This window comes from Rhinichthys klamathensis, unplaced genomic scaffold (assembly GCF_029890125.1).
Source record: "Rhinichthys klamathensis goyatoka isolate OS25496 unplaced genomic scaffold, OSU_Roscu_1.1 h1tg000412l_1, whole genome shotgun sequence".
Taxonomy (NCBI): Eukaryota; Metazoa; Chordata; class Actinopteri; order Cypriniformes; family Leuciscidae; genus Rhinichthys; species Rhinichthys klamathensis.
Window position 1 is genome coordinate 2,997,975 of NW_026606912.1, and position 26,803 is coordinate 3,024,777.

Here is a 26,803-nt window from a genome sequence, read left to right on the forward strand (position 1 = left end):
GGCACACTCATGACAAGAAAGGCTGTTCTAAAATGTAGGCAATGTTTTGCTGCCTCTTCTTCTTTGATTTAAGTGTCAGAATTGGGACTTTTATTTTGACCGTACTGAGAATGCGGGACTTCTATTTTGACAGCGCAGATACACAGAGGCTACCGTTCTCTAACTTCGTTAAATTACTGTCTTTGTTTAACAATTGTCAAATAAATTAGTTGACAGAAATGTTATAAAAAAAATATATATATGATAAAGTATTACAGTATAGTGTATAGTGTTATATAGTATAACACTATATTATAGTATAGTATAACTATAGTGTAGTGTTATATAGTATAACACTACACTATATTATAACACTGTATTATAGTATAGTGTATTGTATAGTGTTATAGCTACCGCTATAACACTTTCTTATAAACCCTAACACTGACATTCAGTAAATATGTATTTAAACAAATCTTTCATTATAGAATCAAGGCGTTGCTCTGATATCGCAATCGGCCGTCAAATAAAAATCACATCGGGCAACCATTAATTTTAATTTCTAAATGGCTGTTTAACCTAAATTTGGCATGTGCAATGTTCTTTTATTCGCTTTAGGGTTGTATAAATAGCTTAGCAACATGTTAACATCAAACTCTATTGGATTCAGTTGAGTCATTAGTGTGGCACAGAGAGTTACTGTCTTTATAGAGTTTTCCAATACAGCAATTTGTGAGGTAACATCTCAGTTAGGATGCTACCTTAGAAAGCAGCTGATTTCAGAAAGTGCACCCATTTGAGTCCTAATCTCACTGAATATTGACCCCAGGTATCCTAATTTGGATTTCGGATGGAAGAAATCCATCGACAGCAAATCTTTCATTTCCTGCCCCAGTGCATGTATGGAAGAGGACGATCACTGTAAACACGGCACAAGCTCAGATTCAGACCACACTGCCGAGGAGAGCTGCAATATGGAGGCCTCCCAGCCTCCAGAGGGCGCTCTCCCCTGTGAGTACTGCAACACACCAGATGAAAAGCTAGAAACCCACATGCTCCCTGTGACTGAAGTCCAGACGCTGAACAAAGACAAGAGCGACTGCGTCTGTTCCCGAAACCTCCCTAACAGCACTCGGTGTGACAGCGACGACCTCCCACACAGACATGACATTTGCCAATGCTCTCAGCTGGGCTCTCTGGAGAGTGACCTATCAACTCAAACCACTACCTCAGTTCCTGTGCGGCCCTCTCTAGCCGGCGAGCCACAGCCCCAGCCCCAGCCCAGCGATGAATGTACCCCAGGCAGTAACTCAGATCTCTGCGACAGACATGTGAAAAAACCTACCTCAAACTGTTGCCCCAAACCAGAGATGGCAACCAGCACCACAGCACCTTTAGAAGTGTCATCAGAGGTCTCTGACGTGACCTCTACAACATCCTGCACAGGTCCAGCCTGGGATTCTCCGAAAACCTTGGGCCCCAACCCCGGCCTCATCTTGCAGGCCCTGACCCTCTCCAATGCCAGTGATGGCTTCAATCTGGAGAGGTTGGAGATGCTGGGTGACTCTTTCCTGAAACACGCCATCACCACCTACTTGTTCTGCACTTATCCTGATGCCCATGAGGGCAGGTTGTCATACATGAGAAGCAAGAAGGTAAGATTAATAAAGCAACTGCAAAGCAAAAAACACCAAACACACCCTAGTAACCACATAGTAATGCATTGGGAGCCGCTCACAGTATTCTAGCATTGTGGCAGTAAGTTTTACATGGGCAAAAAAAAAAAAAAAAAGTACTACGGTAATCCTATTTTTTACTAATCTATTTACAAATCTAGTTATACTCTTAAATTAAAAAGAATACTTATTATTTTACATTTTTCAAATACATTTATTTTAATTACGGGTTTAACGGTTCAGATTACTCGCGGTTCGGGTTTTCTCACGGTTTCGGTACGGTTCAGTATGTGCTATGTTCAGGGGAAAAATGACTACTGCCAAATAAAAACAAGGAAAATAAGAACAATTAATCAAACTACAACGCAAATAAATACAATAGAGCAAAGATACAAATAAAATAAACAGTGCTTTTCGGGTGTTTCGTGTATCTATTAAATTTCTGCACTAAAAAACTACTGTTGAAGTAATCAAATGTAAAACAACATTGCATATAATCTTCAATGTATAAATTAAATAGATATTAATCATTATTTAAAGTTATAAAAGTTACTCAATCAAGAGCAGTGAGTGATTGCCTTGTCTTTTTGTTGTTTGATTAACATTAAAAACACAGACAGCAGGAATATTAGGCTGCTATCACTTTAAGACGAAATGCACGGATCCAGTACACTGATACTGATACACACAGGCGTTCTTTCTCGACTGTTTATGTTCACTTAAGATATAACCTACTTGGATACTTGACAAGATGGGCCTCTTGACATCATTTTTGTGTGAATTTGTCCGTTCAAGCACAAGACGAGAACTCAATATTAGCGTGTACGTGCTTCGGATGAGTGCATACAAATCTTCTCACAGCACAAACTCGTTCTCTTTCACGTCTTCTTGCGCTTGAATGTTTAAATTGGCACGGCTTAAATGAGTTTGGTTTAAACACCCCGGTTGTGATGGCGTAAATGACTGGTCATATTAGAGCATACGGCACTCACATTTAAAGTTTAGGGGAAGCCAGAATAGGTATCCATCGACAGAAACGTACATTAGCCTAACTCTGTCTGTTTTATGTGCTATTTTAAGCAAACCATATTATAGAGGTGTATGCATCATTGTCAGATTTTAGATGAACCGCTGTGCAAGTGCATGCCGAACAGTGGGTGGAGAACGGTACGGTTCATTTTTTTACAGAGAACCGTTACACCCCTAATTTTAATACTTATATTTTTAGTATTATGCACTATTCTTAACTATTTATTAATAAATATTATTAAACGTATTTTAAATACTATATTTTAAATATAATCATTATTTTGTTCTTATTATCTAAATTTAATTTAAATATACTTACATAATGTTATACACAATTCATAACAGGGTGTCCGCGGGGTTTTAAAAAGTATTAAAAAGTGATAAATCAAAATTGTCAAATTTAAGGCCATTAAAAGTGTTAAATGTGGTCTCAGAGGTATTATTTTTTCCAAGTTAGGTATTATTTTTTCAGACTATCAGGTGTCCAGGGCTTAATAATCCGGCACCGTGCCGGATCTCCGGCGTTCGGCCGTGAGGACAAAAAGAAAAAGGGGAACTTGCATGCGGTTTAATATTTTCGAGTCAATTGATTTCACCTACCAATCATATGAGAGGAACGCAGCTCTAACTAACGTTACAAGCCTATCAGAAGCAGAGCAGGGCGGGTCCTGGCAACACACTGTGATTGAGATCCATACGTCACGTTAGCGTCGTCGGTGAAAGCATGAAGCGCAAGTTCATAAAGCCCGGGGATGATGTCTTACCCACGGGTGTAATTTCCTATGCGGACAAGGGGGACACTTTCAAATTCGTTTGTTGTGATTTTTAACCGCACGCCGTCATTGCCACGGAGGAGCAGGACCGAGCCTGTGTAAAATAGCTCACTGAAAGTTCTAATGAGCAGGTATAGCGGTTGCGACCATAGGCTGTAAAAAAAATAGATTGCGACACAGTTAGTGATGAAACGCCAGAAACAACAACAGGTGACGAATGTCATCATGGATGAAAAGAAAGAAAGGAGATGTGAGTTGGTTGATTCAGGAAATTAGCTCAGGTCAGGATAATTTCAGACTGTTAGCTAAATATTTAATGTAGAACATTGTGTAGTTACTAAAAAAACATTCGGTGTAACGTTAGGCCTACGTTACCATGAAAACGAGTCCACTTCAAACCGCAATATTTTCTGTCAGCAATGAATGACAAGTGCTGACAGCAACGTTAACTAATGCGATTCATTTTTGTCCAGCTTTGCAATTAACGCAGGAATGCATCCGTTCTTTCTGTCATCCTTTAGCTAGGATTATGATCACGCTCTTATTCACGCAAATGCTTTAATGCGCAACAGTGACAATACGCGCTGTCAGTGAATGTCCTCCTGACACACGACGCACAGAAAGACGCGCGCCAGTATCGAGTTCTCTTTCGCGCTTGAACGAACAATAACACACACACATTTATGCCAAAATGTCCGTTTTGTCGAGTATCCTCACAAGAACCGTGTTAAATGAGTTAAATAAAATCTTAAATGGAGTGAGAGAATGTGATGCGTGAGATCCTGTCAGCAGCGGCAGATCTTAAAGTGACAGCAGCCATTAATTCTGTCTGTCTCAGTAAAGTTAACCTAAAGAACAGAGAAAATTACTCACTGCTCTTGACTAAAGAACGCTTGTAGCTTTGATAAGGATTAATCTATATTTCATTTATAATTTATGCAGTGCGGACTGTTTTATAACCATATTCAATTTCTGTATGGCACAGGTAAATATGACATGTATTATGGGTTTAAGAGAGGATTGTTTTAAGTTCACTTAAATTATAAGTTTTTATATTTTTTGAAGCCTAATAAATGTTTAAAATTTGGGGGGAAATCATTTTCATCGAGACATCAGTAGCTATAATATTAGTAATACTGACATCAGTCTCTAAATCTATTATTTTTTGTATGTTATATATGTCAAAATCTGTGTAAATAATAGAAAGGTCGCTGATTAATACTTGCAATTCAGTGTGGTGATGGTTTTAAAAAAAAAATTCTGAAGGTAGTAAAAAAGGTATTAAAAGTAGTAAATTTAACTTAAGGATTGCTGTATATACCCTGCATAAGTATTAATAAATTGTCGATAAATATATTAATAAATATTAGTAGTATTTGTTGTTGTTATTTATATTTACGTTAATTTCCCTTTTCACTTTTACTAATTTGCACTAATTGCGTGCTACTACTTGTTACTAATTAATTACTTGAACTAATATAATATTTGGCAATTAAAGGTAGGGTAGGCAATTTTGTTTTTGTTATTCTGGTTAAAAATTCTCTTCATATCCTGATAGCAATCAATGATGGAAGTGGTCTATATTAAAAATGTACATATACCATCTGTGGAAGTCTCGGGACCAAAAAAAAGTTTGTCCAATCATTGCATTCGGTCCGACTTTTTTGTATGAGGTGTGTCTTTTGAGAGCGCTCTAAAGGGAGGATGGGATCTAATGCTTTCAAAGCTAGCTAGCTTCCTATTGCTAGCCTACCCTACCTTTTAAAGTTTAAATGATTCATTTATAATATTTGCATACTGAATTGTTACTGGTTTTCATCACACTTCGCCTTGCAATAACTGATGTCAGAGGATGCTAATTTAATTTACTACTACCATTTGGCAGTTTTTGGCAGTCGCTATGCCTCTATTTAAATATTGATTCATTTTTACTTGATTTGTTATATGGAAAACAAATGTTTTGCCTTTGTTATCTCCAGGTCAGCAACTGTAACCTTTATCGCTTGGGGAAGAAAAAGGGCCTTCCTAGTAGAATGGTGGTATCCATCTTTGATCCCCCGGTAAACTGGCTTCCTCCGGGCTACGTTGTGAATCAGGACAAAAGCAGCATGGACAAGTGGGACTCAGATGAGGTATGAGTCAGAGAGCATCTCCATTTGTTTACCCGATAGCTCAAGTCAAGCTTAACCCAATATCAACATGCATCTTCATGCACAATTACAAGTCTGTTTACATGGCTCTTTGCCTTGAGCTGAGGAACATCTTGGCAGCGTTGAGCTGCAGCTGTTTCCCGTCTCTGCCACTAGGGGGCAGGTTCATCCTTTCTGCCTGAAGCTGGGTTTCAGAATAGAGGGCAGAATTTGTTTATTTATTTATTTTACATAAAAAATATTAGACATTTTCAGTTCAGCATGACACACCTTTGATTTGATTTTAAGCTAATGCTAACACATTTTCCACAGTTCACTTGTTGTCTCTGGGGTAATTACTTCCAAACTTCTAAATACAAGAAATGGATGAATAAGTAAAAGGTAGTAGCTTAACTCATTATAGATTAAATGTAATAATGCCAACCTAATGAAATGAGTTAGCAAATTACCCTTATACAAATTGGAATTGTTGTAAGGTAAAAAGCATGGAGGGCAAGTGCGATATGCAAATAAATTATTAATAATAATGCAATGACGAAATACGATAATGTGTCAGGTCAAGTAAAGTTGATTTAATCTATTTATTAGATAAATGGTTAATTTTATTTTCTATATTTTAATTACATGGTCTGTCCGTCCCAGTGCTCTCATTCAAACAATGTGCAAATGTGATGACCATAATTGTTTTTTAAATGTATGCTATATATTTTGTGCAGAACAAAATTTTTAGAAACGAGAGTTTGGGATCAGTAAGATTTCTTTTTCTTTCTTTTTTTTTTAGAAATGAAAACTTTTATTTAGCATTGATGCATTAAATTGATCAAAAGTTACAGTAGAGACATAAATAATGGTACAGAACTTTCTATTCTTGAGGAGCAAAATCAGCATATTAGAATGGTTTCTGAAGTATCACGTGACACTGAAGACTGGAGTAATGATGCTGGAAATTCAGCTTTGCCATCACCTTAATAAAATACATTTTAAAATTGAAATATAAAACAGTTATTTTACATTGTAATAATAATATTACTGTTTATTGTATTTTTAATCAAATAAATGCAGCTTTGGTGAGAATAAGAGACTTGTTTCAAAAACATTACAAAATCTTACAGACCCCCTAATGTTTTTAACATTATTAAAAAAAAACTCTTGATCTGTAATTTGGATATTCAACCTTACCATATCGCAACCCTCACTATAAGCTTATTCGGATATATCATGAAATTCAAGAAATCTGCATCTCTTAAGCCAAGACACAATTCAAAGAAATATATCAGGTCAGAAAGAGGTGCTACAATTACTTAAGATATGTACCATCTTTTATTAAATGTAAGCCACAGTTTTCCATCTGTGTTTGAGCATATGCGATGTATTAGGACATGTGAACAGAACTAAGTAAGAAAAATGGAAAGAACTCTGCTTCTGGTTTCTACCAGCCCTCTCCATGGTTTCGACGGAGACTGTCTGTATGTTTTGGGTCGCTCTGTGTGGTTCGAGGTGTATACGTATGGTACGAGTGTTCTTAATTTGCCTCGGTTGCTGTAATTTTAAGTGTCACTTCCATGTATTATTACAGTATTAGGTGTCATGGATATTAACATTTTAATGCATATGCAATAGACGTTTGCTCATATGGTCAAAGTTATGGCATATTAATGATATAAAAAAGATTTTTAGAGTACGTTTCAGCTTTTGAATCACATTAGATTGGATGAGTCATTGACTTGGACTGTGAGCCTCGGCTCTGTTAGAGCTCTCCTGAGCAAACATAATACTGTGGTTGAACTAAAACACTTTTAAATTGTAATCTTTGCAAATCTGTTGTAGATACTGAGCCTTGGCTTCACAGGGCTCTTGGACTCAGCGTTCCTTTCATGATGTTGTTTGGTTTGTTGAGCTGTAAGACATTGGGAAATCTGTTTTTGTTTCTCAGAATAAAGATTTGGCCAACGGAAAAGCCAGTGATGAGGAGGAGGATGACGACGATGAAGCAGAGGATGTGGAGGTCGAGGAGTCTAAAGAAGAGGTCAATGTGGAAGATGATCTGGAGTACTACTACGAGCACATCAGATTCATCGATAACATGCTGATTGGCTCCGGCGCCTTCGGGAAGAAGATCTCCCTCCAGCCGGCTGAGCCTGGCCACGAATGGAAAGCACCCAAAAAACCTCACAACTCCCACTTTTCCCCAGACACTGGCGCTGACGAGTTTGACTACAGTTCCTGGGATGCCATGTGCTACCTGGACCCCAGCAAAGCTGGCGAGGAGGATGACTTTGTGGTGGGCTTCTGGAACCCTTCCGAGGAAAACTGTGGCACGGATATTGGGAAACAGTCCATCTCCTACGACCTCCACACCGAGCAATGCATCGCTGATAAGAGCATAGCCGACTGTGTGGAGGCCCTGCTGGGGTGCTACCTCACCAGCTGTGGGGAGAGGGCAGCCCAGCTGTTTCTGTGCTCCCTCGGCTTGAAGGTGCTCCCGCCGGAGAAGCAGAGTTCAGGGGGGTCGGCCGAGCTGCAGTACGGCTGGCTGAAGATCCCTCCGCGCTGCATGTTCGACCACCCGGATGCCGAGCGGACCCTAAACCACCTCATTTCAGGCTTCGAGAACTTTGAGAAGAAGATAAACTACACGTTTCAAAACAAGGCATATCTTCTGCAGGCCTTCACGCACGCCTCGTATCATTACAACACAATAACAGGTCCGTGGTTTAGTTCTGATTTCATCACCGTTTCTTTTAGGATCTCACTAAACTAAAACAGTACTGCTTTGGCTATATTCTTATCCTACCTTTTTATTTATATTACCATAATAATAATGTTTTTTTTAAAATAAATTATATAAATTAACGTTGTAATAATAACAATGATCATTTTGAATATTTTTATAAATAAATGTATTATACAATTTAATGTAGTTTAAATTGATCATTTTTATAAATAAATGTATTATACAATTTAGTAATTGTTTAAATTACCACTAACAAACTGGTAATAATTATTTATTATTGTTATTATTATTGCTACCTATTTTTGTTCTTATCTGTGGTACTTCAAACAAAAGTTTGTATTAATTATAATGTAGGTTATTATAAATTAATATAATGATAATAGTTATTACTATTATATTAAATTGTATAATAATAATAATAAAATCTAATTTTTTTAATTAAATTGGTTACTATAGTTACCCATTCATTTAGTGTAACTGTTTGGTTCCTCAGTTGATTTGGATGACTTATATAAAATAAATATATTGTATTTATTTATATAATAAATCTAAATAAATAAATAAATTAAATATCATTCATGTCAGGTACCGAAATTTGAAAAAGGAAAAAAAATTGTACTGGTATGTTACGCAACCCCAAGTGTGAGATTAAGTATTCTTATTTGCATTACTTTACCATTTTCAGTTTCACATAACTTTTTTTGCTTAAAAAAAGTGATTTTTTTTTTTAACAACAAAACTCCCAACTTATGCAGTTTCGATTTAATTTAACTTTTTTTTTTCGGATTTATTATTAAGAATCATTTTATTATAAAACAATACTTTCTTTGTAAATTGGCATAGGCTCATCACACCGTTTGTTTGCTGTGTGCGCCAGGCGAGAACAACTCTACAGAAAAATATACTGTATTTTCACTTGTGTTTTCTCACAATAACTTAATATTTCCTGTGGTGTGACGCTGTTATATTAATGATATGTGATATTAATGGTCTCATTTTAACCTTCTTTGTACCACTCTGAACTTCGGACAGATTGTTATCAGCGGTTGGAGTTTCTTGGTGATGCAATTTTAGACTACCTCATAACAAAGCACCTTTATGAAGATACCCGGCAGCACTCTCCAGGCGTGCTGACCGACCTGCGCTCTGCACTTGTCAACAACACCATATTTGCTTCCCTGGCTGTCAAGTACGATTACCACAAGTACTTCAAAGCTGTCTCACCCGAACTGTTCCACGTGATCGATGATTTTGTGCAATTTCAGCTGGAGAAGAATGAAATGCAAGGAATGGATTCGGAGGTGAGCCATCATCCCACTGTTATCTGTTTAAGTTATTAGGCCTTGGAAATGATCATTTCATTTACATGCCATTGTCAGCGTAGATGTATAATATTTCATGAAGGTTTAGTACCATGACATCCTATCACTGGCAGTCATCGGGAATCTGGTCTGTGTTTGTATTTGTTTTCGTTTTTGGATTGTAAAAATGCAGTTGGATTTAATTTATTTTGAAATGGTTATCTTGGCACTGAATCTAGTCTTGTTTGACTGGAAAGCATTTTATGCCTAAGGGACAACACTGGATACTGAAAGAGGAAAGACAAATTGAATAAAATAAGTAATGTTCCCCTTAATTACATAGCTGGGTAATGTTGTCCCCAATATTGGACATTCAGGTATTTTAAGTGTAATACTTAGAAGTAATTGATCGCAGTTCATTTTGAGAGGAAATACCATTACAGTATATAGCATAGCTGTCAGTTCACATTTTAAGTTATGACCACAGTTATATATTTTTTTCCACATATCGTTTTCTGTTTTTTGTTGTGTGTTATTAGTTTGGGGATGTGAATTTGACATGGATAAGCACAGTTTTCTGTCCTGAGAGGAAACACTTATTTTCTGTGTATGGGAAAGAAAGAAAAAAGGAACCAGATTTGTTTTTACTCTCTCGTAGCTTCGCCGATCGGAGGAAGATGAGGAGAAGGAGGAAGACATTGAGGTCCCCAAAGCAATGGGAGACATCTTTGAATCGCTAGCTGGTGCAATTTACATGGATAGCGGGATGTCACTTGAGACAGTTTGGCAAGTGTATTATCCAATGATGAGGCCGCTCATAGGTAAGGGCCAAAGACATACGGATGAGTAAATCAGTTCTGCATTTCTGTTCCGTCTGATTGTCTGCCGGCTCATGTGGCGAAGACCATAAGTTCAGTCATTTTCAAACATCGTGACATTTTTATGCATGATGAAATGTCAGATTGAAATGCTCTGCTTTTGTTTTCGCCTCATTTTCTAGAAAAATTCTCCGCTAATGTCCCTCGATCCCCAGTGCGTGAACTCCTGGAGATGGAACCGGAGACTGCTAAGTTCAGGTGGGAATGTCTTTCCCTTATACACAAGCAACCTCTTAACATATTCATCTGCACAATACACGCATAGTTGCGATCATTTGAATGTGCAAAACTTGATACACTGTAAAAGTTACTGTATCAGTGTGTGGTTCAGAGCAAATATGAGTCATTTGAAACATTTTGAATCCCGACAATTTCCGAGTAACTACAACCTGCTTATAAGAGATTGGAATCTGTAATGTGAGTACGGCTGGATAGATACCAAAATTGTGGATTCAGTGCTTCAATATCAATACTAAAGGCCACATTAGGCTTTTGGGAATTATTATTATTATTATTATTATTGTTTTGCAGCCTAGGTAAGATACTAAAATGTCAAAAATTAAACTCTGCATGGTACATTTATTTTTTTCTACCAGTATATCACAAAGTATAAAGTATTTATAGTAGTGCTGTCAATCGATAAAACAATTAATTGCACATTTTTATGTAATTAATTATAGTTTTTAATATATTTTATATTGTAATAATTTACAATACTAGCCTATATTTTAAATATTTGTTTAATTGCATCTTTTTTTGAAAGCAGGCCGGTATCACTGATACCAACACTGTTGTTTTTTCCCCTTAATTTTAGCCATTAATTAGAGCCATTCAACATTACAGTATAATTGAAAGCTATCAATTTGAATATTTATTAGGCTTTTAGAAAAATATAAAAACTTTTAATTTAAGTGAACTTAAAACAATCTTTACATAAGTCTTACATAATATTTACATAATAAATGTCGCATTTAGCTGTGCCGTTCAATATATCAGGGCTATTTTTTTTTCTCGATTTGCCCAGTCAGACCGCTTCAGATTTTTACTTGCCCTGTCAAAATGCAAAATTGTTTTCGTTGTTTTTGACCCATGTAACCGTTTAAACAGTGCTTTAAGATTTCCAGGTAGGTTTAACAGGTAGGATATAAACAGAAACTGAATAAAGTCATCAGGCATCAGTCTTCACTGCACAAATTAAAAATAGATTCATCCTTATCAAAGCGACAAAAGTTTTTCAGTCAAGAGTGGCGAGTCATTTTCTTTTGTTCTTTAAACAACATTATGACTGACATCACAGCAGCAGGTTTATTCTTTAAGACCTGCCGCATATGACACATCCCATTTTCACACAACTCTCTACGTTCATTTAAGACTTCATTTAACTCATTTAAGACTGCGCTTATGAGGATACTTGATAAAATGTGCATTTTGGCATAATTTTGTGTTTTTGTCTGCTCAAGCGTTGTCTGAAGTGGCTTTCTGTGCGCACAAGTCGTGTGTGTCACACAGACAGCAGATTCATAGACAAGCACCAGCACTGCACTGCGTTCTCTTTTGTGTCTTATCGCAATTGAATGGTTTAAAAGCATTTGCGTGAATAAGAGCGTGGTCATATAATGTAACGCTAGCCAAAAGATGACAGGGAAAAAAAAGCGTTAAACTGAAAAGAAATTAATCGTATGCGTTAAACTCGTTAATTTTGACAGCACTATTGTATAGCTATGTTTCCACCCAAAGTTGCGAATTTAACTTGTGCGCAAAACTGGAATATCGCATTAAACATTTGCGAGTAAAGCACCGTTTCTGTCTAGTGAGCCGAAACAAAACAAATTGTCACTTCCTGATAAACTGGTGCTGAGTATCACTAAGAAAAATGGAAGTTGCTGCAGCCAGAGAAGCCACTGTATATAATAATTTCGTATGTAATAAATTACTTGCACCTCAGAGCGCGCGGCCGAAACGTAATAAAGTTATCTTGCTTTCGGAGACGAATGCATGCTGTTTGGGAACACATTTGTGTAAGACAGTTCTTCACCACTTTGACGACAGACTTTGCTCAGACATTTCAAAACAACCAAAACAGTATTTCAGATGCTGTGCAATGGGATCGGTCCGCTGGTCCCAATGCCGTCCCATTGCAAAGTCACATGTCTTTTTCGTGCATCAAGGAGTTTATAAGGTTTTTCCATCGTAGTTTATGCACATTTTCTTCCAGGATAAAAAGTTTATCCAGTGCATACGGTTTTTGTGTGCATTTTTGCGTTTCCGTCCAGCGATTATTCCAAAAAGCGCATACAAATAGGTGGGTGGAAACATAGCTACTGATGGTTGCTATAGCTTAAAAAAAAAAAAAAATATATATAATTAAAATAAATTTGTAATTATTATTTTCAACCAGTTTTCAACAAGTTACTTGCTTTTTTTATTCAAGGAAATGTCCACCATTGCTTTTGTGTCAGTCACATTTTTCAATAGTCATAGCCATATCAATGTTTTTCCTTTTCTGCCTCCCAACAGCCCTGCGGAGAGAACCTACGATGGAAAAGTAAGGGTGACAGTGGAAGTGGTGGGCAAAGGCAAGTTCAAAGGCGTGGGACGCAGCTACCGGATAGCCAAGTCAGCGGCCGCCCGCCGAGCCCTGCGCAGTCTCAAAGCCAATCAACCTCAGGTCCAAACCAACTGAGCTTCAGACCGCAGACACCCCAACACACCAGTCAAAAACACAGCAGAACCCCTCTCGGCTCCAGTTTAGGACCGAGTGAAGAATTGTTGCTGACTGCGTTCTCACTGGGGTTGTCTAACTTAAATGAATCGAGTCAAAAGATTTCAGAGTAATTCACATAGGGTTCCATATTTCATTTTATTCTTTACGTGCGCAAACACAATCTTTATTTCTCCCCAGCTTTGTTTGAACACGAGTGCTTTTTTTTATGTATTGCAAGTGTTAAGAAAAAGGTCAGGTCCCCCTTTCCCTATTTTTATTAACATTAAAAAAGATATATGCTCTGCTTTGTGGTAGTGGTTAAAAAAAAGCTAAAGCTTATAGGTAGTATTACAGTGTACATAGTTAAACTCCAAGGTATCAACTATATAAGAGAAATACAACAACATAAAAACACAAAATTCCTCAATCTGTGCACTAGTGCCATTTTGCTGCCATTTGGCAGGAAGGGCACGTGGAAAGAAAGAGTGTTGGTGTTGTTGGAAATGTTTTTCTCTATCTTGAGATGATATATTCTCAATCATAATTGCACTTCTCTAGTGTCCGCTTTTATTTCGACGAGAGTCATGAACGTTTTTTTTTTTTTTTTGCCAGCAAAATTGTTTAGATCACTTGTATCGAGAGAGAAAGGCCCTCGCATCCTTAAGACGGATAGGAATTTGACATTCCCGATAACTGTAATCAGCAGTTGTAAACGGCACTTGAGGATGCCAACCGGATGGGTTGTGTAGACGTCATAACTACGTTATATAAAATAAATATTAAATGTTTATTACGAAATATACGTTGATACTTGGGTTTCAGTAATGTCTTTTGATACTGATATTGATGATATTTAGTTGACAGTCTTTATGAACATTAGATGTCTCCGTAGACTGACTTAGTTTTGATATAACGACACGAACGATAAACAGGAGGACATATCACCTGGGAAAATATGCTGCAGATTTTATATTAAAAAGCGGAAAGAGGAATAGAATCGGATAATTCTGTAAGACACAAAGCACCTTTACATACCGTCTTTTGGACAAACCGATATTTCGCTAGACTTCACGTGCATCGCTTACCAAAGTCGATACTGATGCAGCGTTGTGAGGTTGCACCTGTTAAATCAATCCCTCAACATTCACACGTTTGGAGATGTGGTAACCAGCCTTTTTTTTTTTTTTAGCGTAAATGTGTTGTAGCCTCTTGTCTAGACTAAATGTTTTCATATTAATAGGCATTCTTCACTTGAATACCTCAGTTAATTGCATGCATATTTTTTTTTTTTTTTTGGTGCTATGTTTAAGCTTGAATTTCTCATCTTTTTGCACTGTAACTGTATTACCTCTTTAATTTTACCTTTTTGAAATCTGTTGGGTTGTTTTTTCTGTTCTGTCTGCTCGTCAGGCTGTAGAAATTGTTTCCCCGTTTGTTTTTTCCTTTGGTTTTTATGCTTGAAGGGGAAATGCTGAGAAAAAAAGGTTCTCCGCACATAACCTTGATGCCTCTCTGAGGTTTTTCCTTCACATGAAAACAATTGTACATCGGTCAGAAGGGTTACTTAACACTTGAGAAAATCGATAGATTGCACTCAAAGTTCTTATAAGCCATGCGTCTCGCCTTCTTCACTTTCCTCTCTTGCAGTCTTACCAACTCTAATTGCGTTTTTGTTTTGTTAATGTATTAATAGTGAGAAAACAAGACACCCTTGTCTATCATTGCTACTCCAAGAAATAAGGGTGCAAATTTGAACATTTTATAATCTTGAAGGCTAACTAACTTTTCCCTTCCTTGTTCTGTCTATACTTCTGTTATTATGTTACGGACAAACTATTCCTGAAGTTACATAATCCCAGGCATTGCTACCTCACCCTTGCGAATAGTTTGGCCTTATCATAAAACGTTGATTAATATATTTGTGGATATGCCTTTTTACAAATCTGAATGGCATTAAGGCACAGTATACACTCATCAGCACCTTATAAGGGGATAAATATATATACTCACGACTATTTGCACTAGAATACATTCCCACTGACATTGAATTTGCATCTTTTAATGGAGTATGCTCTAAAGTGGTGCCTTTCAAACCTGTAACATCTAAACTGTCTCATCTTTTGCTACTGTAGCAATTTTTTGCATTATGGTTTCTATAAGGTGAAGGACTTTTGGTGCCATGCTTCATACTTGGATATTGCCTTCCAGTTTTTGTTTTCCTGCTTCTAGATCTCATAGGCTATTTTAAATTGATTTGTTGGTTACAAACTGTCTTGTAACCCGATTAAAGCCAAGATTTCACAAACATTTGAGGCTCCAACCGAAGTATTCCCCTTCTTGAAAGTGAGTGCAATCTGATTCTGTTTTTGCAAGAGTTGAGTGACCCTCTTTACATGGGCTCAGTCGCTACCCCAAAGTTGAGTATCGAAAGTCATTGGAAATGAATGGGTTTCCATATTCCCTCAACAAATGGCGTGAGTTTGTGCATCAGGGTCAGTGCGTGCCGGCCCTGCGATATGACACTGATTCTGTAACCCTTAACCCTCAGACTATTGCAAATTTATTATTTTTGTGTGTGTGTGTTTTTGTTTGTTTATTCTTTTTTTTTTTTTTTTAGCTTGTTACGTTCTTTTTTCCCTCCCCGAGCCTCTGAAAGGCGCACACTTTGTTTCCTTCACTTTTTGTTTAAGCTTTCTTCTCACTGTTGGATTTTTACCTTTCAGAGAATGTGAAATCACACGTATGGTGCCACTGCATAGATATGGAGATTTTTTGGGTTTTTTTTTTTTTCCTGAGAACCAATTTTATTTTCACAACCAATAATCGATCATCATGCCAGAGCTATTCCCACAGAACAGATATCACAGTAAAAAAAGAAAAAAATGTATCATCTGTGGGAGTGTTTTCTTAAAGTGGTCCTCCATCGTATCATATGCTGCAGATTGTATTTTCCTTCATGGTGGAGAATAATTTTTGTGTGTTTGTTTTTCTTTCTTTTTAAACATGTAGCACAAATAAGCATTGCACTCGGGCGCCATACTTTACCTCATGTCAGAACGATAAAAAAAAAAATTACAAAACATGTATATATGATGCCGTAACGTTTAAAGGAATAACTTGTGATTTTGGCCTTGCTGCTGTTTGCATCGCTGGTAGTTTACCAATGTATTTAAAAGTGATCAGAGAGATACAATGTGCCTGCAGGATGTCATCAGAGAAAATACACTGTAGAAAAGTAGTTTCAAATCTCTACAATCTGGGGCTAAATATGTGTCCTATGTGTACATTAATGTCCTGCCTTAATGTAATACTTTGAATATGGAATTGTAATGTAACCCGTCAAGTCCTTCGACTGGCATGATTTTAATATGTTGGGACCGCACTGTCCCTCATCCATCACCCCCCATATTAGATTATATGAATCCAGATGTATTAGTGCATGTCATTGAAAACTCCTTTCCCATCCACCTGTATTTCCTTTTTAGACTAAATACATTGTATAGATCTCATTAAATCAGCCCTACGTTTTATTTAAAAGGGCATTATTTCATAAAAAAAAAGTGTCATACTTTTTTTTTTTTTTAAGGAAAAAATATAATTTCCTGATTTAAAAGTCAAATGCACTCTTAGCAGCAGCAAGGTGTTCAAAGACAACATAGCAGGACTGGAATGTGTGGCGAGCTCCTCTTGAAGGTGTTTATGGGAATGTTGAGCACCGTAGAGCACTAACAGTACGGGGATTTAAAATAGGGGAATTATGGGTCACAAACTGCAGCGCAATTTCTGTATTTTTAAGGGACGTGTATTTAAATGTCTATTTCTCATTCATACTGTATCAGTGCTGCAGTGGTTTGCATTCTGCACCTTATGGATCACAAAAACCTTTAAAAATTCTGTCCCCTGTCCCCCCCCCCCTTTTTTTTAAAAGTAATTGTAGCTGAGTATATCTACAATAAAGTTATGGTATGGTCGTTCATTTGTGGTGTTATGCGTGTTCTTTTCGTTGCTTTCGCTGTAATCTATATGCATTTCCAGATCCTGAAAGGAGAAATGATGTATTAGATTGTTTTATGAGCTGCACGGCTGTGGCTACTAATACTGTGTGAAAAGCCGGACGCGCGCCACAGTGTAAGTGTGGGCTTCGCAGTGCAAGCATATGCTGATGACCTCAGTATTTTCCTAACCCAAGGAGTGCTCTTGCCTCCCGTTTACGAGTGCTAGGAGGCCGTTCGCGTTTAGATTGACTCGGCAACCATGACCAATGTTTTAATCACATTTGCAAGGAGCCTTATGTAATAGATGAAGTAGGTATGAATTGTGTTTGCGAGTATACTTTCACTCTCGGCGGGCCTTTTTATGGTCTTGTGTATTCATTTCGCCACTTGCGCAGTTTGTATGGCTGCATCAATGTTTGCCAAGAAGTAAAAAATAGAGTTGGAGCGCTCACTCTTGGTAGGTGAGAAATGACCTCACATCAGCTGTGCAAGCATTGGAGCATATATTCTGATAGGAGAGTTTTGCTACACTATTACACATTCTAATTAAATGTTGGATCCAAAACAACATTAGTTCAGCAGTATGCCATGAATTATGATTCTTAGTGTGATGTTTGCTGATTTGGTGGGACTGTTTGAGACTAATAATCCCAGCATGATGCTCTGAGTGTACATACAGTGGGGTCTTGAGATCACATTGAAAATTTTAAACTGAAACAAAGACACTTTATACATTTAAATAGGAAATATTAGGTCACACTTTATATTACGTGTCTTTAACTTCTATGTACTTACATTATACATTCATGCATACATATTGGTATGGGGAGTGATAAGGGAATCTACTTTGTAATGATAAATGTATTACAGAAATGAATTACAACTGTAATTACATTTAGGTATTTTTTAAGTATTAGTACAATGTAAAAACATGTATGTACACAAGTGTTTTTTTTTTGGTATCAATTGATTAATTTAAATGGCAGTGTATAGAAGTTAAAGACACAATACTCTATATAATGCCATCAAATAATATATTTCTAGCTGTGATAGATGTGAAAGAAACGGAGAAAACGTCTATTTCCGTTCCAGATTTAAAAAAAGAAATATATGTATATACACAGTATAAATATTTGGTAACACTTTAGTCCAGTTCTCACTATTAACTAGTTGCTTATTAGCATGCATATTATTAGCTGTTTATTAGTACTTATAAATCACATATGAATTCCTTATTCTGCATGAACATATTCTACATCCCTTAATCATATACCTAAACTTAACAACTACCTTACTATTAATAAGCAGTTATTATGAGTTTATTGTGGCAAAAGTCATTGTTTAGGGTCATTGGACCCTAAACTAAAATGTGACCGTATATTCTTTTTAAATGTGCAAAGAAATTGTCCGTTAGATAGGGTTTGTGTTCAGAAATGGTTTCATTTAGAAAACAAAAATATCAGAACTGAATGATTTTCAATGATTTTTTAAGTGTAGTTAATGACTCGTTTTTCATATGACTGTGTGTCATCATAACCTCAAGTCATTTATGTGTACAAGTACAATACAATGCACAATGAAAAACTTCAATGCTTCTCCACAGACTATAGACAAGAAAAAATGCAATAGACCTTACTGTTATGTACACACACACACAGAAAATACAGATATTACAATAAATTGCTTGACAATGAGAGAAAAGTTAAAAAAAGTGACATTATTGTTGACATTATCAAGTATCCAGTATTTTTATTGAATATCAATGTGTATTGAACAGTCTTATGGCATTGGGGTAGAAATTATTCCTGAATCTCGTAGTGCGTGTTTGAAAAGTCCTAAAATATGAATTGTTTTTTCTTTGTTATTTTACATGTGTTATTGAAATAATCCCTGCTGGCAACTAAATGACTGAAATCATCAAAGTCCTTTTTCATCCCTAATAAAGAAATATATTTATTGCAGCCCAGTGGGGTAGGTACAACATCTACCAACAGGGGCTAACAGGGTCACGCTAACCAGAGAAACCTTGACCCCCTGATCCAAACAATGGTAGATGGCATTATTATTTCATTAATTATTTTCCAATTTTGTTTGGTGGCACTGGTTACATGCTTCACTTTTAAAATGTACGTCCTGGTTCTTGGTTTAATTAAGGCTTTGTTCTTGACTCCAACTCTGACAAACAGAGTTGATTAAACTGCTTTGCGTCATTTTAAAGTACAAAAAAAAAAAGGTCTAAACCAGATTTGACCAAAGTACAGCACTCTTGATGAAGTAGGCTACTCATAGCAGATCACCTGGAGCATGTCCGCTGAGATGATCTAGGAGGGAGAAGTTGAATATGGCTTTGTTCATCAAATAATGTAGATAAAGGAGGAAAATAAATATCTGTAGCTGTTAAAAGACGTACATGTGCTTCTATGGGTTATATATGTAGGTGGAATGCAAATGACGGCCAGTGTTCTGGGCTGGGATCAGGCGGGGCTGATATGCTGAGTGTGGGAATGAGAGGCTAATGGTGACTTATTACCTGTGTTGACAATGTGCAGGCTTGTGCCGTGTCATTTGAGCCATTTATTCTCTGCGCTATAAAAACAAAGAGAATAAATATGCAGAGGGGGCTCATTGTTTTCCGCTTGCTCGGTTGCCAAAACTTTTCACTGACCTTTCGAGCACAGGTCCCAAACCAGCGCTAAACCGTCTGTCACTCAGCGCACACGCGCTTACACAAGTCGCCCTTTCGACCTCAGCATCTTGTTTTTCTCTCTTTCAAGCTCCAGGAGCAGGCGACAATCGTAATCGAGCATAGCAGGCATTCCGTGCAGTGCGCCTCTTCATCCTCGTACGGTCATTTGTTTCCCTCTTTTGTACAGTCTCTTTCGATTCCCCTTCACTTGAGGATTACAGTGCGTTGCAGTCAGGCCCTTACAATGCGCAGGTCAGGACTCCAACGGGTTATTAATGCGGCGGTTTACTGATGGCCCTTCAGCTTCAGGAACGGGCCTGCGCTTCCTCACGTGTAATTGGATCCAGCTCCGTGCACCCTGTCATAAGGGCAGGCCGAGGAATAACCCCGGCATCAGGAGAGATAAGGATCGCACGCGCTTCCACATATATGGCCCCAAATCAGCAATCACATTTAGCATCACTCTATCAGTCAAATCTCCTTTTCTCCATCGGTTTGCGGTTCTTTCGGTCTCCTTTGGTGACAGAGTAGTCTTTCTAAGAATTGCTAGGTGGGCGCTGTGGTCAATAGAGTTGCTTTGCATCATCAGTTTGCAGACTACATTTATTCGTTTAGCAGATGCTATTATCCGAAGGGACTTGTAAATAAGGAGTATACTACTACAACAAAAGTGATTTATCATAAGGAGACTAATGTGAGAAAATGACAAAGAATGAGCTAGTACAGGAATGTAAGTGAACTTTACTCTGGATAGGATTCTATATACACTGCTGTTCAAAAGTTTGAGGCCAACTTTTTTATTATTATTTTTTACGAAATTATAGCCTACTTTATTCTGCATTAAGCAAAGTGACAGTAAAGATGTTTACATTGTTACAAAAAAATTATATTTTAAATAAATTCTTTTCTTATTCACTAAAGATGATGTATAATGGTTTGCACACAAAACAACTAAGTAGCACAACTGTTTTCAACATTGATGATAATGTCTAATAAAAATTATTTCTGAAGGTGACACTGAAGACTGGAGTAATGATGCTGAAAATTCAGTTTTTTCCTTACCTGTTTAGTTGCCATAGTTACTTAATTGTTCATTGATTAGTCCCACCTGTTCCTTGTTTTCTCTCTCACTTACTTACCCTGTGTATTTATACCGCTAGTTCGGTTCAGTTCTTTGTGTGTTCTCGTCACGCATAGTTTGGTTTTGTTGTTCTCCAGTGATTTTCCTCGAGCTCCTGTGTTCCAGAGTGTTTTTTTCTTCACTTAGGGTAAATTTACTACACATTGATGTACTAAACACAGAAACCTTTGTATTTTTTACATACAGGCGACAATGTTGTCAAAACGATCCACAAAAACGACTAAAATCCTGAATTATGCATGCAGTCGACATGTGCATGACGTCACCGTTTTCACAAAATTGTGTTTTTTGTTGTTTACACAGAGATGATAATGGTATCGTATTCAGAAACTTGCACTTTAAAACCCGTTTTCAAAGATTGTATTTTCAGGTCCCCAAAATGCCGTTGTCATGTAAATGAACGTCCAAATTGCTTAAGAAGTTTTCTGTTTTTCAGTTAAAAACTGAATAAACAATATACCGCCTGCACATAGATCCTTACCTCAACTCTTCTTCCCTTCCTAGTCAAACTGTGAAAATATAAAATATTTTATTATAAATTTGTAAAAAAAAAAAAAAAATTCAGTTTTTATTTGCGACAATACTAATATGAGGCATTAAAGCATGTGCCTTAAAATTCTTATTATTATACATTTCTTTTTCTTTTTTCTTTTTTTTGAGATCATAAGAAACAAATTCACTGTCTCCAATATTTTGACTGGTAATGCAAATTGTTTTGATGCATACAAAATCATTGCTCTAATGCATTCTCCTCCCTCTTAATGTAGCTTATTAGCGGAGTAAACAGCGGGGGGCCTGGGCCCCTTTACCAGCATATGTATGTGTGTTTGGTGCATCTGAAAGGTCTGTCTCATGGGGGATTTACTCTCCGGGGCTCAGGTGTTAATGGAGTGTCAGAATAAACACTCAAATCCCCACTATCTTTTCACTTAGGAACAATTACAATTAGGAAGTCAGTTGTTAGCTGGCTAATATGCCAGAACCATTGTCTCCCTATTTAGGATGAATTGGCTCATGCTAATGGCTTCATCTCATTATGCATGGAGAGCTTTGTAACTGAGTTTAGAATGGGAGCGTCCCCAGCACTCTGTTAACATAGTGTATTTTGTTTGGGAACATCATGGATGTAAAACAAGAAGAAATGCATTTACACGGCTATTAATTGCTTGTTTAGTTTGCCCCTCTTTATTAACAGCTGGATCAACTAAGATTGTATAAAACCTGATGATCATGCTCACCAGCATGATTTAAGATGGAAGCAAAACATCTGGCCATCTATCCTTATTTTGCAACCAAAAATTACGTTATTTTCTGTGAATGTGCGAGACTTTCGATTTATTAGCTGCTATAGGTAAACAAGAAGAATAACAAAGTGCAGTAAAACTTTGTGCTACAAACCAGTGTGTTTGATTACAATAATAAATTAAAAGGTTACTCTTTATTTTAAGGTGATTGTAGTTACATTGTACTTACTTACGCAATGAGTCATATTAATTAACTAGTACTTACTATAGGGTTGGTTACTTGGTTACTAATTGTGCATAATTTACTGTTATTACTATAGTAAATATATGTAGTAACGTGTAACTACATCACATTAAAAAAACAAGTTAATAATATGATAAAAAATAATATGATAAATACCAGTTTGCAATATCAAGTAGCATAAACGACTGTTTTGAATGAATCCGGAAGCCAACCACATTCGAATTACAAATTGCAATAATGCTTATGTTGAAAAAATAAGGTGGATGCTAAGAGTTACATGATCAATTTGCTTATTCATTTAGAAATGTTGGAGTTTATGGATCAATAATCATAATTATAATGTTTCTTTTTTTTATGAAACTTTCTCTTTATTACCAGGTGAAAATTCCATTTTAAATTCCAGATTTGCAATATGTTCTCAGACTTTTGGACCCCGCAGTGTACGTGTACATACAGCCAAAATAAGGAAAACGCACAAAGGAGGGAAATGCTTTGATACAGCTATATTTCTTCATCAGCTTGAACATAATTTAGCCATCATAGAATTCCCCATTAATCTGCGCCGAGGACGTATTTTGCAAACACATTAACAACAATGCAGGCAGGCATACATGTAATCTCTCATTTTACGATTCTTAAATGCTGAACAGAAATGGAATATGAATATTTCTGAAAGCAAATCCCCAAAGAGCCCAGGTTATAATGTCCACAGTTAGCAGTAATGAGAGCAGGATGAAAGCCATGATCAGATGGTAATTACTTGACACAGCTCCTCTGATGAGCCACTGGGTATGTTTGATTTGTCATCATCACCTGTCGTCAGCTCAGACAAGCCTGCCTCCCTTCTCTTCTCACTCCTGGCCACGCACCCATTTTCTCCTCTCATGAACCACAAAAGCAATCTGGGGAATATTGAAATGAAGTCTGAGCATGGGGCTTTGGGAACAGCATGACATCTCGGGCTGGCGAGATGCAGAAATAATTAACCGAATCATTTGGGTCCCAGGGCCTATTTCCATTTGCAATAACAGTGTTTTAGTCTTGAGTGGTGTCTGTAAATTGCCCCCACTGTTTGCAGAGGAGAGTAATGAGAGTTTAGTCTAACGGTCATGTTTCCCTCGTTTAGCTCGAATGAGAAATGTCATCCGTCTGAAAAGCAATAAGGGGTCCGTCAGAATGGCATGTGCCAGTCCAAAAAGCAATGATTGAAGGAATACAGGAAAGTGTGGAATTGACTTTCATGACACATTTTAGCCTGGCTAAATTGCATTATCGTAAAAAAACAACAAATTATTAGCAATTCATTTACGTGACAATAAGCGTCAACGTTTTATCCCTCTGGTGTCACTTCGGTCATAATTTTATGTTTTGATTTGTATTTGACTTCAGAACTGGTATGACACTTAGTGACTTTTGTGGCACTATGGAAACACACACAAAAAAATAGAAAAAAGAAAATATGTATATATAAGCACTCAGCAATGAAGGGGTTATTTGAAAAATAAAAAAATAGGAACAAATTAATTGTATTGTATTGTAAAAACTGGAAACAAATGCATATATATATGGTATCATATATATATATATATTAATGCATATTACATCATACCATAAAATATCCTCAAAATATTAAATAAAAACATAATAAATGATGAGCACCTTAAGCTATGTGGTTATTGTGAACAAATACAAAAAGTTTTCAAAAATAAATAAAAAATCTTGGCCTGATGTCTGTGATCAACACCTGTTATTCTCGACTTGAACCATCTGAGTTTTTAACCGCTTCATATCTGTTGTTATGGATACAGATTATAGTATTTTCTTTTTCACGGCGCACGGGTTGTGTTCAGTGAAGTGGTTCAGCCTTTAATGCCTAACTTTTCCGTGGGTTTGTGGTCAGCCGTGTTCCATTTCATCTGAAGGTAATTACCCTTATAAGCTGAACCTCCACAAATGCAGTGTTTGTTGAGATGTGATACTAAGCAGTCATGTGTTCCAGCCTTGTCTTCACACGAGGCCCTGAATAGATGGACAAGTCCACCCAGTCGAACGACACCTTTCGCTTTTCTCCCAGGAGTGCTTTGGACTCGCCCTTTTCTGAGTTTTTCCCACCCACATTATTTCTGGGTAAATGCTTGCAGATTGTTTCACTACAAAGTGGAGGTTTCTAATTAAATAATATAGCCCTTTTTAATATTCGTGGATAAGATAATGGAGAGTAGTGGCTCTGACACATTTAAGATTGCTGTAAAAATAACAAGGAACAACTATGCTCAGTGTAGTTATTGTTCTAGGGAGGGCTGGTTATTTATTCCAGATGGTGGGAGGTGAGAAGACCAGAGTAGAAGATTTGTTTTCGTTGAACATAAGACTGTTTGATCCTTCCTGTCCGAGAGAGCAACTGATGTCACGGATAGGCTGGGTATTAAAAACTAGGTTTTTCTGTACAGAAATATACATTACCTTGTTCTTAAAAAGAAATCAATTTTTCACAATAAAGCAACAAATCAATACAATTTTGGCAAAAAATGATAGATACTGTGACTGTGCACATTTTGTTAAATATTTTCTAAGTACACATTCAGTGAAGTGCCTCATGGACATGACAAAATACATTATTTTATGATAAAAAATTATTTAAATGCAATATTTTTTTTATTCATTATAATGGACATACCAAAGTATTGTGAAAAGCTTTCAACATTTCCTTTTGGTGAACCACCACTTTAAAAAGTCTGGGGGACTTAAATATTACCGAATGCCAGGAATGACCCAGGCCACATATACACACAGGAGTGACAGCCACATTTAAAGACCCTCTGTGGTGAAATTCAAGTATTTAATGTTGTTTATATGTCTATGTGGCGTTTTTAATATGCTTTAAGACACACCATGTGCAAATTCATGTCAACACCATTGCTGAGTATTTTCTCCTTTAAACTGCAGTGATAAAAACTGCTCCACTGACCATACGCTGGTCACTCCACTGCACACCTCGGATCACTTACTCCTCACTCTTAACCTCAATATGGCTCAGGACGCAATACACACTCCTCCACAAGTCACCTTTCGGCAAAACCAATGCTCACTCTCACCCTCCCGCCTATCCTCTTTGGTCCCATCCACACTTCCTCCCCCTAATCAGCTCTCATCACTAGATACTAACAGTGCAACTGACACTTTTTCTCCAGTCTAACATCTTGTTTAGACAACTTCTGCCCCCTTGCATCCAGGCCAGCCTGCACCACCCCCTCAATACTTCAGACCTAGAACCTTGTGTTCTGCAAGTGAACGGTGCCTTGTGGTACCATCCCAAAGAGGCACAAAATCACTTTCACGGACCTTTACCTTGACTGTTACAAGCTGGTGGAATGACCTGCCTATTTCAACCCGAGCTGTTTAGTCTTTAGCCATTTTTAAGAATCTACTGAAGAAGCATCTCTTTCGAAAATAAGTGTGCCAAAATGCGGCCCAAAAAAGGCACAGGAGAAGTTGCGTCCAGAAAAAAGGTGTATAAAATAAATGACTTCACAACTGTGAACATTTTTTTTTATTCAATTTCTAGTGAGAAATTAGTATTGTAATAATGAAATATTTGCTTATTATCACTGTAGTTGTCTTTACTTAGATCATTAGACCGTTATGCTGCCTCAGAAGTTTGTCCGAGTAGATGTTGAATGGCCCCCTCCATAATAATACTGTATAGGCCTATGTCCGTATCAGTTTAGTTCCGCTGATTTGTGTTGGTGATAGGAAAGATATACCATGATACTGACTGATAATCACATTCATGTACTGTGATGTGTGTGTATACACTTACAAAAAGAATCATAGAATGGGGACAGAATCAGATTTTTCAAAGATATCGTGAAATTGTTTCTGTTGTACAATGCATAAAAAAAACAAGAAATGTGTTAGAAATATGAAATGTGTTAGAAATAAGAACTGATGTACAAATCTCAATCTTGCCCAGGATTTCATGTGAGCCCACATAGTGTGATTAGACAGTCTAGTCTTCAAACGCTGGTTATTCAGTTCTCTTTTTTCTCTTAGCCATGAGTAACTCGATACAAATCCGGGATCTTGATTGTGCCGAGAGCCCTGTGAACACACAGCCATCAGGCATGTATTATTAAATGGGATGAATTCAAATAATTGTTGTATGCTTGAAGAATTAAACCACTGCAATTTATGTGTCCATTTGAATTAGGAATTGATAACGTCACATATTTTGTTTGGCGTATCATGTTTACGCCACAAATTGTGACT

At 37.0% G+C, this 26,803-nt stretch overlaps 1 protein-coding gene across 1 annotated transcript in view; it reads left to right on the top strand.

The window, feature by feature from the left end:
• dicer1 (dicer 1, ribonuclease type III) overlaps positions 1-13,947 on the top strand; it is a 34,866-nt gene extending 20,919 nt beyond the window's left edge. The window contains exons 23-29 of the mRNA XM_056235149.1: positions 809-1,634; positions 5,437-5,589; positions 7,541-8,312; positions 9,374-9,642; positions 10,301-10,463; positions 10,643-10,718; positions 13,038-13,947. Coding sequence (XP_056091124.1) covers positions 809-1,634; positions 5,437-5,589; positions 7,541-8,312; positions 9,374-9,642; positions 10,301-10,463; positions 10,643-10,718; positions 13,038-13,203 — 2,425 coding nt within the window. The 3' untranslated portion in view covers positions 13,204-13,947. The remainder of the gene's footprint in view (positions 1-808; positions 1,635-5,436; positions 5,590-7,540; positions 8,313-9,373; positions 9,643-10,300; positions 10,464-10,642; positions 10,719-13,037) is intronic.
• The last annotated feature ends 12,856 nt before the right edge of the window (positions 13,948-26,803 follow it).